The 16886-nt window shown below is 37.1% G+C and overlaps 1 protein-coding gene across 2 annotated transcripts in view; it reads right to left on the reverse strand.

The window, feature by feature from the left end:
* Nucleotides 1–7770, reverse strand: part of LOC103476252 (polypeptide N-acetylgalactosaminyltransferase 10-like) — a 63822-nt gene extending 56052 nt beyond the window's left edge. Inside the window, exon 1 of one of the 2 annotated variants that reach the window (XM_017308699.2) lies at nt 7495–7770. In XM_017308699.2, the coding sequence (XP_017164188.1) occupies nt 7495–7659 (165 nt within the window). In that variant the 5' untranslated portion in view covers nt 7660–7770. The remainder of the gene's footprint in view (nt 1–7494) is intronic. The other variant, XM_008428458.3, reaches the window with a different exon arrangement.
* Nucleotides 7771–16886: the final 9116 nt, after the last annotated feature.

A 16886-nucleotide genomic window follows, 5' to 3' on the forward strand; every position in this document is an offset into this window, starting at 1 on the left:
GTATTATAAGTGTACAAATGAAATTATGTAAGGTCCAGGAAGTAACCTGCAAGTTTCATGAAAAAAACAACAACAAAAAGAAAACATAAGTTGTAAAATGTAGCAAGTTGGTTCTATGAAATAGGTCTTGGAAAATAACCTCCAACTTTTGAAAAAGATGTAGACTCTGCTAGGTCATGTAAATCTTCCTACAAGTGCCCAGGAAGTAATCATTTAGCTCCAGAAAGTTCTGTACTGTAATGTATATTTTCTGGAATGAAACCTGTAGGTTCTTGAATGTAATCTGAAAGTTCTGTAATAAAACTGAGTTTTAAAAAGTTCTAGAAAGCAACTTGCAAATTAAATGCATGACCTATTGCTATCGACATGTATTTTATCATTTGTGATTTTTTTATTGTGAACATTGATAAATTTGATCAAATTGACTGTTTTGTTGTTGCAAAGCCTCAACCAAAGTAACTCTAACGTCACGGTTCTACCATGGAAACAGGTTTAATGCTTCCTCTGAGATTCTCCTCCTCTAGTATGGTATCTTTCATATAGCAGTAACAATTAGATAAATCACAGGTTCAACTGCAAAAATGAGAGGTTCACTCCAGTGTGTGGTGAAGATGGCCTAAAATCAAGCTCTTCTACAACTATTTACTTTACAACCTTCATATTTGGTCAAGAATCATGGATCACGACGAACAGAACCAGAATTGAGCTCTGCCTTAGAGTTGAAGTGCTCCACCATCAGTAGCTTGGAGTAGAAGTTCTGCTTCTCCACATCTAAAGGAATCAGCTCAGTGATTCTTGAGAATAGGGACAAAATAGGTCCTATGAATAAAGCACAAAATTTGAATAAATTTTACACAAAATATAATTTTTTCAAATATCTGACTAAACTAACCTGGGTCATGTGAGCACAACAATGTATATTTTCCAGGTGTTTGCAGAATATATATATTTTTTATTTTAAAGATTATAGTCGGTTGCTGGTGCCTCTAAAAGCCTTTGTCCTGGAGCAGAACTCAATATATTATAATAGTTTAAAACAATTAAAGAAATACTAAAATTATATATTATGACAATTAAGTATAAGTAGTCATATAAATAATTATAAACATATCAATAAATTGAATTAAAAATCATTTTTATATATTTTCCAACTCCATTGAAATTTGTCAACACCATCAGACATAAAAAGAATGTAAAAGAAATCAAGCATTAATGGGGGCCACCAGAACTTCTGAGGACCCCATGACCACTTCCTTTCTCTTCCTTTGCTAAGAGGGCTAGTTAGCTGTGGTTAGCTTATGTTATTCTTTAGTTGTTTCTTCTTTTTATTCCTAAGTTGTTGGTCACAACCATGATGTGTCAACACCATAACTGACAATTTACAAAACTGTGATGAAATTTTGTAAAATAAAAGCTTAATTTTGGTATATTATAAAGATTCCATGGACCTGATGAGCTACAATATGGCCTCCTTCAGAATAACATCATATAAATTGAGGTAGTTTGGTATTTTGTCAACTCCGTCAGATTGGCGTCAACTCCATCAGAGTTTTTGTGACTCTTTCAGTGAAATTGTTGCACATTTAATCTCACTTAAATGTGTAGTTAATTCATTTTAACACATTTTACATGAATTGCATTACTTCACATGTATCAAGTTTTTCTTTTTACTCACTAGTTTGTCACCACCTTCAGTACTGTGTCAACTCCGTCAGATGGACTTTTTGTTGTTTTTTGTTTTAAATATTTTTTTTTTGTTTTTTGAGAAGCATTTGTCTGTAAAAATGAGTAAAACATCACTAATAGGGTAATTAAAAAATTATTTTAAATTTATTTTTTGTCAGATGGTGATGACAACGTTCTTGGGTCAGGTCGATTAAAAATATCATTTTTTAAAAGAATTTTGCAACTGGGAGCCTGCACCTTAGCATCTTTACATTTCCTAAACATTATTTGTCATATTTGCATACATAAGGTTGAGAAATAAAAATAAAAAAAATGGGGAAAATTAAAACCCATGTTGTCCCTATTCTCAAGAATCACTGAGCTGTGGTGGTTTGGACATCTGACCAGGATCTCACTGGGAGGACAGCCCAGGGCAGACCCAGGTCTCATCAATGTCAAGGTATCTACTTTATTTAGCCTCTGAACACCTTAGATGGGTGTTTCTCAGCCCCAGTCCTCTGGGCTTCCATCTCTTACATCTTTTACATGTTTCCTTTCTGCCTGCCACACTTCTGTCTTTTGCAGCACCTGGTAGCAAGCTGGAGGTAGAGCAATCATTTGAATCAGGTGTGCTGGAGAAGAACCCATCTCAAACATGAAGGACTGTGGACACCAAGGTCCAGGAGTGAGAAATATTGCCTTTGGTGTTAGAGGAGAAGGATATGATGCCTGGCTGGCTGGATGGATGTAAAGTAAGAAAACGACACAAGCTAAAGAAAGAAAGAGATGTCTACATTTTACCGAGCCTTGCTTGGCAGGGGGAAAAGAGCAAAGCCGTGCATTTGATAAAAAACAGATCTGAGCATTTGTTCTCTGCGGACCAAAGAGTTCGACCACCTTGGGTCAACACCACCTGTCTGTTTTCTTTTTTCCATGCTAAAAGTGAAAGCCTTCAGAAGGTTGGACTCAAGAGGAGATTTTTTTCCCTCCGTCTTCTTTTCTGTTTTTCGTTAGATCACAGAACCCCAGGGAGACAATTACCTGCTTTTCCTGTTTTTATCTCACCTTCTGCTCCACGTTTTCCTCCACTTTCCGACACTTCACAGACAAGTCAATTTGTGCTGGGAGCTGAGAGCATCCTTTTGCTTTGTCCAGGAATGCAAAAACTTGTGTGCACAAAAATACCCATTTCTACCTCAGTCCAGGGAATGAATCTATATCCTATCTGAGTGTGAGCAGCAGCTGCGACTACAACATTAAATTTAGACTTTATTCTTAGTTGAGGACTAAGAATGACATTCATAAATTATAAATATCATAGTTTATATGACATTTACTCCAAATGATTTAGTATTTATTTCAAATTTATTTACCAGAAAATCTGCAGAAAGTATATAAGATAAGATGTAAATTATAAATTGCTGAAAATTTTTTGTTAAAATATAGAGTTTCAAAGAAATAGTCGCTTAGTTCAACTGCAAGTAAAAAATATTTTTATTTTTTTACCATTGGTACTGAATGTTCTAGAATATTTGTTACTTGTCAACTCCACTGGCAATAACTTTCTAGTCAGTTTTCATGATTCACTGCAACTGGGATCTAAAACTTGGTTATTCACAAGACTTTTACTAAACTCGGTTTGACCACAATGACAAAAAATCAGCATGGATGACTTGAGATGAGACTGTCAAAGATGGTGGAGGCAGCATCAGGTTAAGGGAATTCTTTCTTATCAGTGTCACTTCCACCCTGCATGAAATGAATTTAATAATGAAGAAGAGAACTGATGAAAATTGGACTTGGTTTTATCATTTAAAAGTAGGAAACGATCCGATTTCAAAGATCCCTAACAATTTTCCCAAGGAGAAAGGCCAAACATCCAGTCACATTTACCCCAGAATGCTGTTGATAGCTTCAAAAAGCATAAATATGGAATGCAACTTCCCGAGGGACATTTGAAAACGCAAATTCTAAAGTTGGAACACCATTTGCAAGCTTATAAAACACCACAATCAATAACATTTGGCTACTTTTTCTTTCCCTGTGATTTATGAACAGCAGGGAAGATCCTTTAAAGATTATGATCATAAGTTAAGTTACCCAGCTTGTTTTATCTAAACACACTCACATGAAAGCTAAATACAAATTCTGAAAGATGATATATGATGTTTTTAAATCTTTTTGCTTTGAGGCCAAGCGCAGCCTAACATTTCTGTGGGCTGTTTTCACAGGTTCTCAACCCCGAATATGCAGACAGAGTCACTTCAAGTTGACAAAACAGCTAACATGTTGCGACGCACATCCCATCTCTACAAGAATTGGAGCACTAGTCTGGCTGGGTACGGAGCAGAACCTCTAAACCCAGCTCATAGCTGCACAAACCCGTCACAATGTGTGTAAACCCCACAAAGATTTCTGTTCTCTTCCTAACTCCAGGTTGCAGAAGACCCTGCAGAGAAAAACAGTGCAGTAGATCCACTGTAAGGCCCATTATTTCCAAAAAGGAGCCATTATGCAGAATCCTGCTGAGCTGCAGAGTGGACAGAGGACCCGACACAGACTGCAACTTGTGAAAACTTAAACCTCTCTCCCAGAAAGTGAGGGATTAAAACCTAACCTATTAGTTTCAGAAAACATGCAAAAACACAAAGCAAGTGGGAGGTTTTGATGCCTCTTATAGGAAATAAGCAAGCTCAGATTGGGAGAAACTTTCACAGAAAAATTCTCTTTACCATCATCACTGCAAAGTTACAACCCGTTACTAAATCCATTAGACAGCCTAAAATAATTTTATTGTGTTACATTTTTTGCTATTTAGATTATCTTCTCTGACAGCCATATGTACAGTAAACAAGTATCCACTGAGTTGACTTGACTGAAAGTCTGCCCAAACAAATGTAACAAACACGCCTCTGGCTAAAACAAGCAGGATCTCTTTTTTAACCATTACTTTTCCAGGCTGAAATGACCCAAAATACAAACATTTTAATTTAGGGTGAATTTTTATAATTGCATAATTAGGCTAAATATTCACAGATCTTACAGTACATGAATTGTATTGCTTGTTAGCAGAAATTGTACATCTAACCAATCACATGACAGCAAATGAGTACATTCAGGCGTCTAGAGGTCGTGACCTGCTGAGCCTCAGAATGGGGAGGAAAAAGAGGATATAAGTGACTTTGAACATGACAGAGTTGTTGGTGCCAGAAGAACCAACACCACCATGGTGGGAGTGTTTCAAACACAACCATCCCTCACTGGTCTCCATAGAAAAAGAAAACCAAGTGAGTAGCAGGTGTGCTGCCTGAAATGCCTTGTTGGTGTCAAAGGTCAGAGAAAAAAGGGAGACTGGTTACAGATGATAGAAAAGCCACAACAGCTTTTTAAACCAGAATATCTGCTACTGTGAATGTTTTCAACATATGTTTTGAATTTATGCCATAAGCAATGAAAGTGGTTCTGATGGCAAAACAAGAGTCCAACATAACAATGTGTACCTAATAAAGTGGCCAGTACATTCATCCCTAAAAGTTCAAATTAAAGTTCATTTGATTTGGGTGCTTACCTGTACTTTCACAGAGCCATGCTGAACATCTAATTTTAATTAATCATTTCCCTTATGATTAATTAAAGAACTGAACTGATATTAAAATGCAATTGATTGCAAAATGTGTCAGAATATTGCTTTGGACCGCTTTCTGTGTCCAAAGCTGTTGATTTGAGTTGAAATTCAAGAGTTTAAAATGTATCTCACTCCTTCACCATTCCCCTCACTTTGTGGATATACAACAGCACCTCAGCACTATGCTGCCACCACCATGCTTGACAGTTGTAATTCCGAGATTTGAAAGTCTTAACTTGGGCCCTCCAAACATAGCACGGAAAATTTACATCAAGCTTAAAGGTGCCGATAAAATACTTTCTAGAACTTTCATCATAACTACGTTAAAGATTTGGTAAGTATATAATCGATTACATAACATCAAGATTCAATTCAAACTTCTGCCTCTAACTTGATTATTGGACTCTAAAATCAACAGGATGCCCATGATGACTGGATGTTTATGATCGTGTTCTTTGCAGTAAAGATGTGAATGGAGAAAACTGTTTATTCACCGTTAGTCAAAGCTGAAAAGATCCATTGTTCTCGCTAATTCAAACTTCTGCAATCTATACTCTGCAGCAATTAGAACAAACCCAAATAAAAGTTCCATTTTAAGCAATTTTCTTTGTGAAAATATTTTTTTTTATTCTGCTTTATCTAACACATCAGTGAGTGTGTAAGTGAGCTAGCTCATCCTGTTTGTGTTTTATTCAAACCTGTTTCAGCAGCAGCTGCAGAGAAAACCAGCTACAAATGTCTCTAACTAGACTGTATGTGGGAAAACCAGAATGGGATTACGGTATTGACTTTTATCTGCTTCAGTGAAGCAACAGGAGGCAGAGAAGCAGCTCCGATGGAAGGCAAGTCTTCCCAACATCATCCAAGCAGCTTGTCACTGACGTTTGTCCCACAATCACACCCTCCTTCATCAGTCTGATAAAACATTTCCCTCTTTGTCCTTTTCTCATCTTAAGCAAACAAAACACAAATGAAATGAAGGCTTGGCGTAATTTTATGGTTTATCGTAACAAAGGAGAAGCTGAGCTCTAAACAGACATACTCAAGTTTTATTTTTACTTACTCAAAACAAAGATTGAAATCATGAAAACTGTTGTTTTATTTTGCTCTGTTTAGACTTTTTCTAACAGTATGTCTGGTTTGTTTTTACAGTGCTTGTCTGGTATTACATGCTGACAGTCAGTTTTGCAAAAAAAGATGCTGCAGATGACATCTGACAGAAATAGTTAATGTAGTTTTTATACTCTATGATCTGCTGAGCTGGTTATAGTTAATAGCACATCTCTACCTGGATGGTTTAGAACTGATTTATGATGCATTTATTAAATATTGACATATTAATAGTTTTAGTCGAACCTTTTTTTAAGATTTGCTTTTAGTCTACAGACTTCGGTCCAGAGAGAAAGGAGGCATTATTGACTGGAACAAGCTTTTCTGAAGACAGCGGAGAGTGCTGACAATTTTAAAAGCATAAACATCTTTCTACTCCGGTTTCAAAACATATTTGTCCTATTTTAAGTAAGCTTGCCTTCCTCTGGTTGTATTTCATTCCTATGGTGAAAGTTTATTTTTACAGAGAATTCTAGCATCCAAATGTTTCCAAATGGCTCTTATCTTTCTGTATGATATATGACATTTCATTATATTTATCTACTAAAATTGTTATGTATCAAGTTCAGTTTTTTATTTGTTCTTTTTTTTTTTTTTTGTTGATTCCTGATTGTTAATGTGCTTGTTCCTTTGCTTTAACTTCTATAAAAGTGATTTGTGTTATATTTGAATATATGCAAAATGGTACACAGATCTGATTGATTGACATCATGCTAGTTAGAAATGTTCAAGCTCGAACCCTGGGGGAAGCCGGATCTAATCCCCTGTCTGGGTCTGAGAATCGTGCTTAAAATGAATGATGAGTGAAGTTGTGCTTTTATTATTTCTCAGTTTACAGAAGCAAATCATGCGGAATATTCGTGCCTGGACAAGCTGGTTCTTCTATGAAACTCCTGTCGCTCTCCAACGTGCTGAAACTGTACCGACAACTTTCCAAGGTCCCAATTCTGCATTTCTTAGCTCTAGTCTATAAGCAAAAAGGTGCTCAGTTAAAAAATTCAGCTGTGGTTTCTATTTGCTTTCAGTCGCAGATGTGTGGATTTTCTCAGCCAGTTTGTTATTATGGTTATTTGAACAGAAAACCGCCGCCTTACCTGAAGCAGCGCTGAGATTCGGCTCGGTCCGTCCGCTGAGCCCGCTGAGCCGCTGTCCAGCACGCGGTCCCGGTACAAAGACCAAAGGCCGACGTTCGGGAAGAAAAGAGCCGCGGCGAGCAGCAGCCCGGTGACCTGCAGCAGCCTCTTCTCCTTCCGCCGCATGTCGCTCTCTCTGTCCGGGGAGGAAGAACTAAACAAGCTGCCGGGATCCTGACGGAGCTCCGCTCCAGCCGGAGACAACTTTCACTCCGACTGACGGAGGAGCCGCTGCTCTAAAAGCTCCGTCAATATCATGAGTGACGTCAGACCCGGATCAGACTTTCAAAGTAAAACACTGAAAGTGCTCATGACTTAAGTCAAAAACTTTATGTTTCGGCAATAACAAACAAATCAATGAATGAATGGGTAAGTTTTAAAATGATCATTATTATTAGTAGTATGTGATTAAGTTTATAATTATTAAGTCGGCATGTGGCTCAGTTCGTAGCACTGTTGCCTTGCAGCAAGAATTGCCCTGGGTTCAAAATCTCAGCGTGGAGACTTCCTCCCACAGTCCAAAAGCATGATTATTAGGTTGTTGGTCTCTGCAAATTGGGACCCTGCAAAGATAACTGTCAAATATGGAAGTAAAACAGTTTAAAGGGGTATTGATGTGTTTACCAGGCACATAGTGCCATTTCATAGCACAATCAAGTGTTACCTTCAAAGTTAAGGGGGGGAAGTTGGGACAATTCCAAGGCCCCCTGACCCTCCACAAAATAGTTTTGTTTTTGTTTTTTGTTTTCTTCATAGAAATAGAAAAAAGAATAATTACAAAATTAATAATAATGTGTTTTTTTAATTGTTTTTCTCAGTAAAAAATAAATGTTACCACTCCCAGACCAAAATGAACACGTTCAAATTTACATTGAACCCCCAGAGATTATCTGACAATAATTTAATTCCTCTGCCTTCTCCCAGTGCTCTCTAGAAACAACCAATCAGAGGCATGAGGTGGGTTTGTCAATCACAATCTTTAGCTGTCAGTAGGTCAGGGAGGAGGTAGAGGAGATTCCTCTTTTCACATATTATCTGTCTCATAACAAACTGTCATGACAAGAAAGCAAGGCACTTGCATGCCTTTAAAATTGTGCCGCTTTTTATTGGTCAAATAGACTCAAGAAATTGTAACAGCAGTGGGGCCCAATGTAATTTTTTGTCATGGGGCCCAAGTTTCCTGGCGGCGCTCATGGCTGTGGAATGCAGTGCTCTTTGTTTCAGTTGCAAAAAAAAATGGCGACCCACACACAAACTCAGATCATCAGTAGAGTAGGCTTTTAACTTATTGGTGACAATTTTTAGAGAATTAGTGAGAAACTCTGCCACCGTGCTGCCCTCGCAGTTTTCAACAGACGAATACAAGAACTAAAACATCCACCAAGTAATATTTAACTAATAATAACTAATAGCTCATCCTCTGTCTCTGGTGTTTTAGACAAGGATTCCTTTTTAGTGACCAGTTGAGGAGTGGAGAAGACAGTTTCCTTGACCAGTGAAGCGTGCTGCAATTCAGTAATTTCAACAGAAATCTTCTGATCAATGGGGGCGCATAACTCCACCCAGGCCTGAAATGAAAGCTTCTTCCTCTCAGGTGGCTGTGTCTAAAATAGCTCATCCACCATCCACCATCCACCATCCACCATCTCCTGTGTTTTCCCTAAAATGCATCCATTTTCAGTGACCAGTTGAGGACTAGAGAAGATAGTTTCCTTGCTACGAGCCTCCTTTTCTAAGGAGTCTGCCAGATCACATTGTTTTTCCAGAAGAGAGCGATCATGTTTTTCATCCACATTTTCAGTGGATGATAAAAAATATGTTTCGATCTTTAAGATTCCATCAAGACATGTTCTTCTGTACTGTGAGAGTCACGTTTGTTAGGCTAATCAATTTATCATTGCGAGCTTTGGGGAAAAAAAAATCAAACCTTCCATTATTATTATTCCATTATTATGGCGTCATTGTATAAATGTGCTTTGTGTGGCGCCGCTTTTATTTTGAAAAGATACCAGAGAACATTTTCCAGTAAGATGTGATTCTCTCGAACTTGAGGCAGTTTTAAAGAGACTTGCAGGATAAATTTGAGGATCACATGAGAAGCTGTGTTCTCACTCTATACATGTGTTTTCTGAGGAAACGATTGAAGAATAAATTAAATATTCAAACAGAGAAGCTGTCTGCTTCACATGGCTGATGTGACAACAATCAATAAAAGGAACAAACTGTCAGTAAAATGCACAATCACTCCCTGGAGTGACACATTAATGCATTCAGACACACAGAGCTTCAGGCTTTAATGGATCAAAACAACTTATTTCTCACTTATCATGGTGTTTACACATTTCCATATTCCCTACAGGATCAAAATTACTAGTATGCCATGCACCTTCTTACTCTGAACACAAAGAAATTATTTTCTGCCTCTCGCTGGGGTTTCTCCTGACAAGGGTCAGTGCACAGATTAGATAACCTAGTTATCTTTACGTAACTAGGTTAAGTTATCTAAAGATTATCTAAAGATAACTTAACCTTTGGTAACAGGCCTGAAAGTCAGGGGAACCATGATCCAACACCTGAATCAAAGTAATCGGTCAATAGCAACCTGCTATGGATGGTTGGATGGATGGATTAATGCCTCTAAAACATACATTGTCGTTTGTGGTTCTAAAGTGAGCAATAGTGATAATACTTATGGTGTATGAACATACTTAAAAGACATTGCATTTGTATCTTTTGGAATTAGAAAACAGGGCCACATTTAAGAATTAGTCCAGCTGGGCCAAAAAACTGAATATAACACAAACATTTCCTGTTACACTCCGTTTTCCAAGCATCTTGCTGTATTTTTGTTGCTCTTCCTTGGTGAGCGTTGATTAAAACTTTCTGTTTATGTGACCTGGAGGAGCAGATTTCACGGCTCACTTCGTCGGGACAGAATGACACCTCGGTAATTGCTTATCAGTAAAGTCATGGCCCAGTCCTCTCTGAATCAGCTCTGCTAATGGCTTTCAGCAAGAAGGAGTCAATCAGCACTCTGCTATCAGAGGATAATGATACTAGCATTTCCTTGAGCTTTGATGCTCTCCAAATTACCTTGCTGATTTTTTCCCTACCCCCGCAAGCGTCTTGCAGATTGACGCTTTGACATAAGAGGAAGATTTTGAAGCATCAGTCCCTGAAACACACCATTCCACAATTCACACAGAAACAGACTTTGTAAGCTTAGCCTCCTATGAACAGAGAGGATGATAGAGGAATGGGATGTTCTTTTGTTGCTACGCAAGATAAAAGAGATAAAGGCCCCAACACACTACATTTTAAATGGTCAGAAAATTCCACTTCCTCATTCTTTCTGCTTTAATATGCAAGACTACCAGATTCAAGGCTTTAGAGGAGATTAGTGTGATGCTTCACTGGTTCAGAAACGAGGGTTTGTTCATCGAGTGTCAGAGGATAAAAAGGCCGAATCAGTTGCAACTGAACAATGAAGACACATCAGTCAGTGAAAAGAGAAAAAAATTACAAACAGGAAATTGAACATATGTCTGCGGAACAGTAAAATGAATGTAAATGAGGGATAGAGAGCATGGATCCGATGGCTGTGAAGTGTTTGATTTGGTGCCTGGAGGGCAACTGCATCAAAGAGCAAACATCAAATATGTGCTTAGTCTTTCCGTAAGTGAACTTGCCAGGAAAGATTCAACCATCTACTGTCTGTTAGCTTGTAATCCGGTTAGCAACGAGCTTGTGGTTTCCATTAGCGCTCATTAAATTTTGAAAAATGTTTTTACCATGCTTTGGTTTTTACTGACTTTATTAGAATCTTTAGTTTATTTCACAGATAAATCATGAAACTGAAGATGAATTTAGTAAAGCACAAGGGGAATAAAAGAAAGCAATTCTGAACACTGAAAACTACTGTTAATAAGGCAAGAGGAACAAAGGGAAGCTCATAAACAAAGGGAGCTGAACTATGACACAAAATGAATCGTTAACCAGAGGACAAAGGCAGATCCAAGAGAAAGAAATCCGAACAGTAATGGAAACTGAAGTTGTGCATGTAGATGTTTTAAATACAGGTTCAAAAGTGTTATAAGTAAATTCAATAAAAACAGCAGTTGCACTGAAAACCGAAAACATATGCTCCAACTTAAACAAATGAATTAATCTGTTACAAGTCACAAAATTAAGTTTGTCCTAGTAAACATATTGTATTTATCAAGTTGTCATGTTAGTTAAACAAAAGTAAATAAATTAAATGAAAAAACATAATTCTATTGCATGTAACAAATCAACAATTTATTTTAAATTGGAGCTAAATTTTTTTTTCAGTGCGTGAGTGTGGCATTATACATAGACCTAGTACTGAATGGGGTATTTGACATTTTACAGTTCAGTAACTTCAGTGCAGTTGGTTTATTAGAGCTAAACATGGTGCTCAAAACATTTACATTTTTTGTAAGTCATCATGAACCTTCATTTGGAAGAAATAGGTGTCCCTTTCATTCTGCTTTATGTGTTTTCAGGTAGCTACTTGAGCCATGAGCTCTATAAATGTGAATGAATGAGTTTTACATTACTATTCTTTGCTGTTGGTAGACTGATAGTAAGAACACCCATGTCAAAATAATGTGTTAATCACAATTATTTCCAATAAAAACTGCACTGATGAAACACCCTCGCTGTGTTTGTTTTCCTTCGTTTGCCGCTAAAGAGGCTGGAGGAAGTCTCCACGCACAGTTTATGTGTGAAAGTGCCCTTTCTTAATGCCATGAAAGGTCAAGAAGTGGTAATTCACCAGAGGAATTACCGCCGCACATTGCAAGACTGAGAAGAATAATATAAGGCATGACTGGGACCCGGGGTAGAGCGATGGAACGGAGGCAGAATTGTTTTATGGTTCCACTTTACTGTTCTCATAAGATGCTTCCCATATAAATGCTCAGTTTTTCTGGCTATGTCTGTACAGCACAGCAATCAATCATGAGGGCTAAACTCAGGAGAGTTCAAGGGGGGAAATTCATCTAACAGAGGAAGAAATAAAAACTTCCACATGCTTTAAATATATCGGGAAATGTTAAGCTACAGCACTGTGCAAAGATTTTAACCAACTTTAATTTTTCCATACTTTCCTTCCAAGCAGACTGACTTTCTTGTGTGTGTCTCTTTTAGATGTGTTCATGAATAGATTTGTGATCTTGTTTAAGAACAGTATCTGAATACCGTCTTTAAAGGAAACTTTGAAAACACTTTATAGGGCCTTGGAGATGCTTCATCTTTCAGGTTCAGGTTTTTATCTTAAATCTTTGTCAGGATTCAATTTAGTGGTATCAAAGTACTATAGTCTATTGAACTGTTACCTTTTGTATGTTTCAATGATTAAGCAAATATAAATTAAATTCCTGAAAGTTATTTGAAATGGTGTGGCACAAAACAAAACATGAGCAACACAAAGAGCCAAAATCCTTCAAAATTTCAAGAAGCATATAGTTGATATCAAAATAACAGGGTAAAATAATGAGCCTAATGTTGTTGAACCATGACATTCATTTAAAATCAAGATGGAAGCTCAGTTTTTATCGATTTTGCTTTGAATAAGAGGACAATTTTAAGAAACCTTCAGAAAACCCGAAACACAATCAGTTGAGACCACTTTAAAAGATTACAGAACAATATGATGGATGAGTCAATGCTCTGTTCACAGCACTTACATAATCCTTGTAGAGAAACAAAGTGATTCAAATGGTTTGAAGCTGTTAGCAGAAAACCGAACAAGAAATACAGAAAGGTAGAATTAAATATTGTTGGCAGTATAAAGGATAAATTACTGGAAAACTGGGCGACCTTAAAATAACATCTTAAAAATTCCTAAGGGAATAGAAAGTATTGTATATGACAATAATTCACGTCTTGACAGTTTGTTCTAAAGCCAATCTCAGGTCAACCAATGTTATTTTGGGATCATAAAATAAGACATAATAACAATAACATGGTTATTTTTGAATTTGATAAAAATGTGACATTTTTTTCTCACTAGGTTGGAAATTGTTATTTTTTCACAACAAATTATTTAATTTACTTTTTTTTTTTTAACTATAACTGTTTATTTTCACTTGTTTGCCTCCTATCTGCATTTGGATCCTCCTTTCAACTATTCCATGACAGGACATTTCTATAACATTTCAAACATCCATCCATCCATCCATCCATCCATCCATCCATCCATCCATCCATCCATCCATCCATCCATCCATCCATCCATCCATCCATCCATCCATCCATCCATCCATCCATCCATCCATCCATCCATCCATCCATCCATCCATCCATCCATCCATCCATCCATCCATCCATCCATTTTCTTTACACCCTTGTCCCTTTAGTGTGGTCGGGAGGGTTGCTGATGCCTACATTTCAAACATGATAAAGCAAATAAAAAGAAGAGACTAAATACAGATACCAAAAAAAAAAAAACCCATACTATTTTTAAAAAGAGCTTAAGGAAAGCATATAAGCATGTTTGAATGTCTTCAGCTTGTCTTTAAATGAGCCAGGACTCTGGAGACGAGTAGAAACAAAAGAAACTCATTTCAGAGTCGAGGTGCAGCAGTCTGAAAGGAATGATCCCCTCGGTCTTTAAATCTTTTTAACAATAGCAATCCAAAACTGCCTTTGACTACATTGTCTTTTGATAAGGCAAAACTGGAATGTATGAAACTGAATTTGATTATGTCTATGATTGGACAGATTTGCTTCTGTTTCTCAACATAAATAGCAGTTGTGTGTTATGTAAAGTACCTCAAGGTCATATTCAAGGTCATCTCCTCTTCAACACTAACATACTTCCTCTCATTCAGATGCTACGTAACAATAAGACAGAGTTTCACAGTTATGCTGATGATACACAGTTGTACATTAGTCTTTCACCAAGTGATTTCAAACAGGCTCAATTACTTACTGAATGCACTGAACAAAATAATAGTTGGATGTGTCAAAATTTTACCTAAACAAAGGGGAAAAAGATGAAGTTTTATGTCATGGACCAAAAGAGCACAGACTAGAAATCAGTGTCCACCTTCAGTCTGTTGACTTATAAAGCCAGAAATCTAGGGGTGATCATGGATTATGATCGGAATCTTCACAACAGGATCAAATTTTTCATCAAGACAGCATATGACCGTCTAAAATATTGTCAGAGTTAAGCGATGATGTTCTGACAAGATTCAGAAACAAACAGTACATGTTTTGGTTTTAGCAGACTTGATCAGTGTTTTTGAAAGTTGAGGTATGGGAATGTTTGGGAACCCATGGACTAGAATTATTGTAACTGGACCATTTTAAATTTATATATTTTTTTAGTTCTAGTGGTACCACTAATCTGATATCTTATGTTGTGTTTGTGGCATTAGCCTGCTCTCAGGGCAAACAAGATAAATATTGTAATGCGAGTTCAGAACAGAAAATGAGCCAGTGGATCTGGTCGTGTAAGCCCATTTTTAAAATCATTTTCAGTACCAGCTGTAGTTCAACACCCAAACAGTCTTGGGTAAAAAAAAAAGAAAGAAAACCAAAACACAAACTGTAAGGCTAGAAGACTCTGAAGAGCAGCGTTTCAGCTGAACTTGTTTATGAAATCCATGCCACTCTATTCGATGGTGCCTGCACTGTCCAAAGCCAACATTTTGCTGTTCTGGGAGCGTTCTGAACTGCCAATAGCGGAGCCCACTCCAGATTTCTGTTAAAATAATTATTCGCTGGGAGAATTCCCTCAGACTCGTGGCATTACTGGCAGTGAAAAGAGATTAGGTTGTTATATTCCCCGAGCTGTTTCTGAACCAGTGCCATCTGTTAATGTGTCATCTCTGGTCCCACGGTAATTACATCTCCTACATCACATTAACACTCCTGGTGTTTATTTATTTACCCTGACAGCTTTGGCTGCAGCGCTTAAAGAAGAAAAAAAATCCCAATCGCTACCTGATGGTCATATGAGGTAATCTCTATTCTTCCCAAGCTGCTTACATAGGAGAGTTAAAAAAAAAATCAGCCTCTCTAGATACATGTAGCTTGTACTAAGGTCGTTATTTATACTGTGGGCACAAATCCTTATCTTTTTATTTGATCAGTAGACTTCATCTGGGCAGAAATGCCAAAAGATGCTGGTTCTTAAGTCCCTCAGTGCAGATTCAAGTGCGTTCATGCCAGATTGTTGACATTGTTTGCTTAATTCATTTTCCTTGGATGTTGAAGTCATTGTCTTCTTCTTTCAACAGCTGATATATTTTCTTACTGAAGGTCATGCAAGGTCCATGTGTGACCCATGCTTGAAAATCTGCAACTAAAAAACGCTCTAAAAACAAAACAAGGATGAAAAAAAATCCACATGAGATCTTAAACCCCTGGTTTTTATTTGCAGGCAATTTTGTTTCTTCTTTATGTTAATAACTATTACAATAAAACTGTTGTAGAAGCTGTTTGGGTTTGTGGTGGAAAATTACTATAAGTTAACATCTGCTGATCATGTTAACTGACATGCTTGTGAACTCTCACTAAAAGAACTATTTGGATTACATGAATAAGGTTAGAAGTTGTTTCTACAGCTGCATGAGAACCAGACTGTCTCACCCATTTGTTTTGAATTCTTTATCCGTGGTATAAAACTCCTGTGTTGTCTCTGCCTGGCAGAGCTTTCCATCCAGAATTGCTTCATGATTGATTGTCCTACGAGCTCTCTGAGTTGTGCACAATTCATAAATAAACATGACTGAGTGATTTTACCTGAACAGTGCTTGGTAATAATTTTTTCCACAACAGGTTTCATTCGACAAATCTCCTGTTTTAGCCAGGAGATTCTGCAGGGCAAGAGCCATCCAAGTCCCAGTCAGGGAAGAATATTTGGTTATGTTATTTATTTTGAAGCCTGTAAATGAATTAGTGTACTTATTGGTTTAGTTTTGCTCCATATTTATTCCATCTCAGAGAAGACCTGATTATAAACTAGGAAGAGCTAGAAATTAGTCAGCCCATTTCATCAAAAGGAGCACAAAAACATATGAAAAATGTTTTCATTCTTCACAAAATTTTCCTTCACATATTTATAAGTCTAGTTACTTCATGCATTGTTGATTAAAAACTTGGCAAATACCATCTACATAGAAAATTCAATTAATTGAGACAATGACAAGAACATGTAAAATGTTTATTAAGCTATTTTTCAGTTCATTTATTTATTCCACTCACTGGAAGATGAAATAAAACAGTTTAAATAGAAAAATAAACATATAGCAGACTTAAGACACGCAAGTTAGAGTAAACAAGTGGGTCTTTAACTAGCTTTAAAAGCCTTCAGAGAG

This window comes from Poecilia reticulata, chromosome 14 (genome assembly GCF_904066995.2).
Source record: "Poecilia reticulata chromosome 14, P_reticulata-male-v2, whole genome shotgun sequence".
NCBI classification, from domain to species: Eukaryota; Metazoa; Chordata; class Actinopteri; order Cyprinodontiformes; family Poeciliidae; genus Poecilia; species Poecilia reticulata.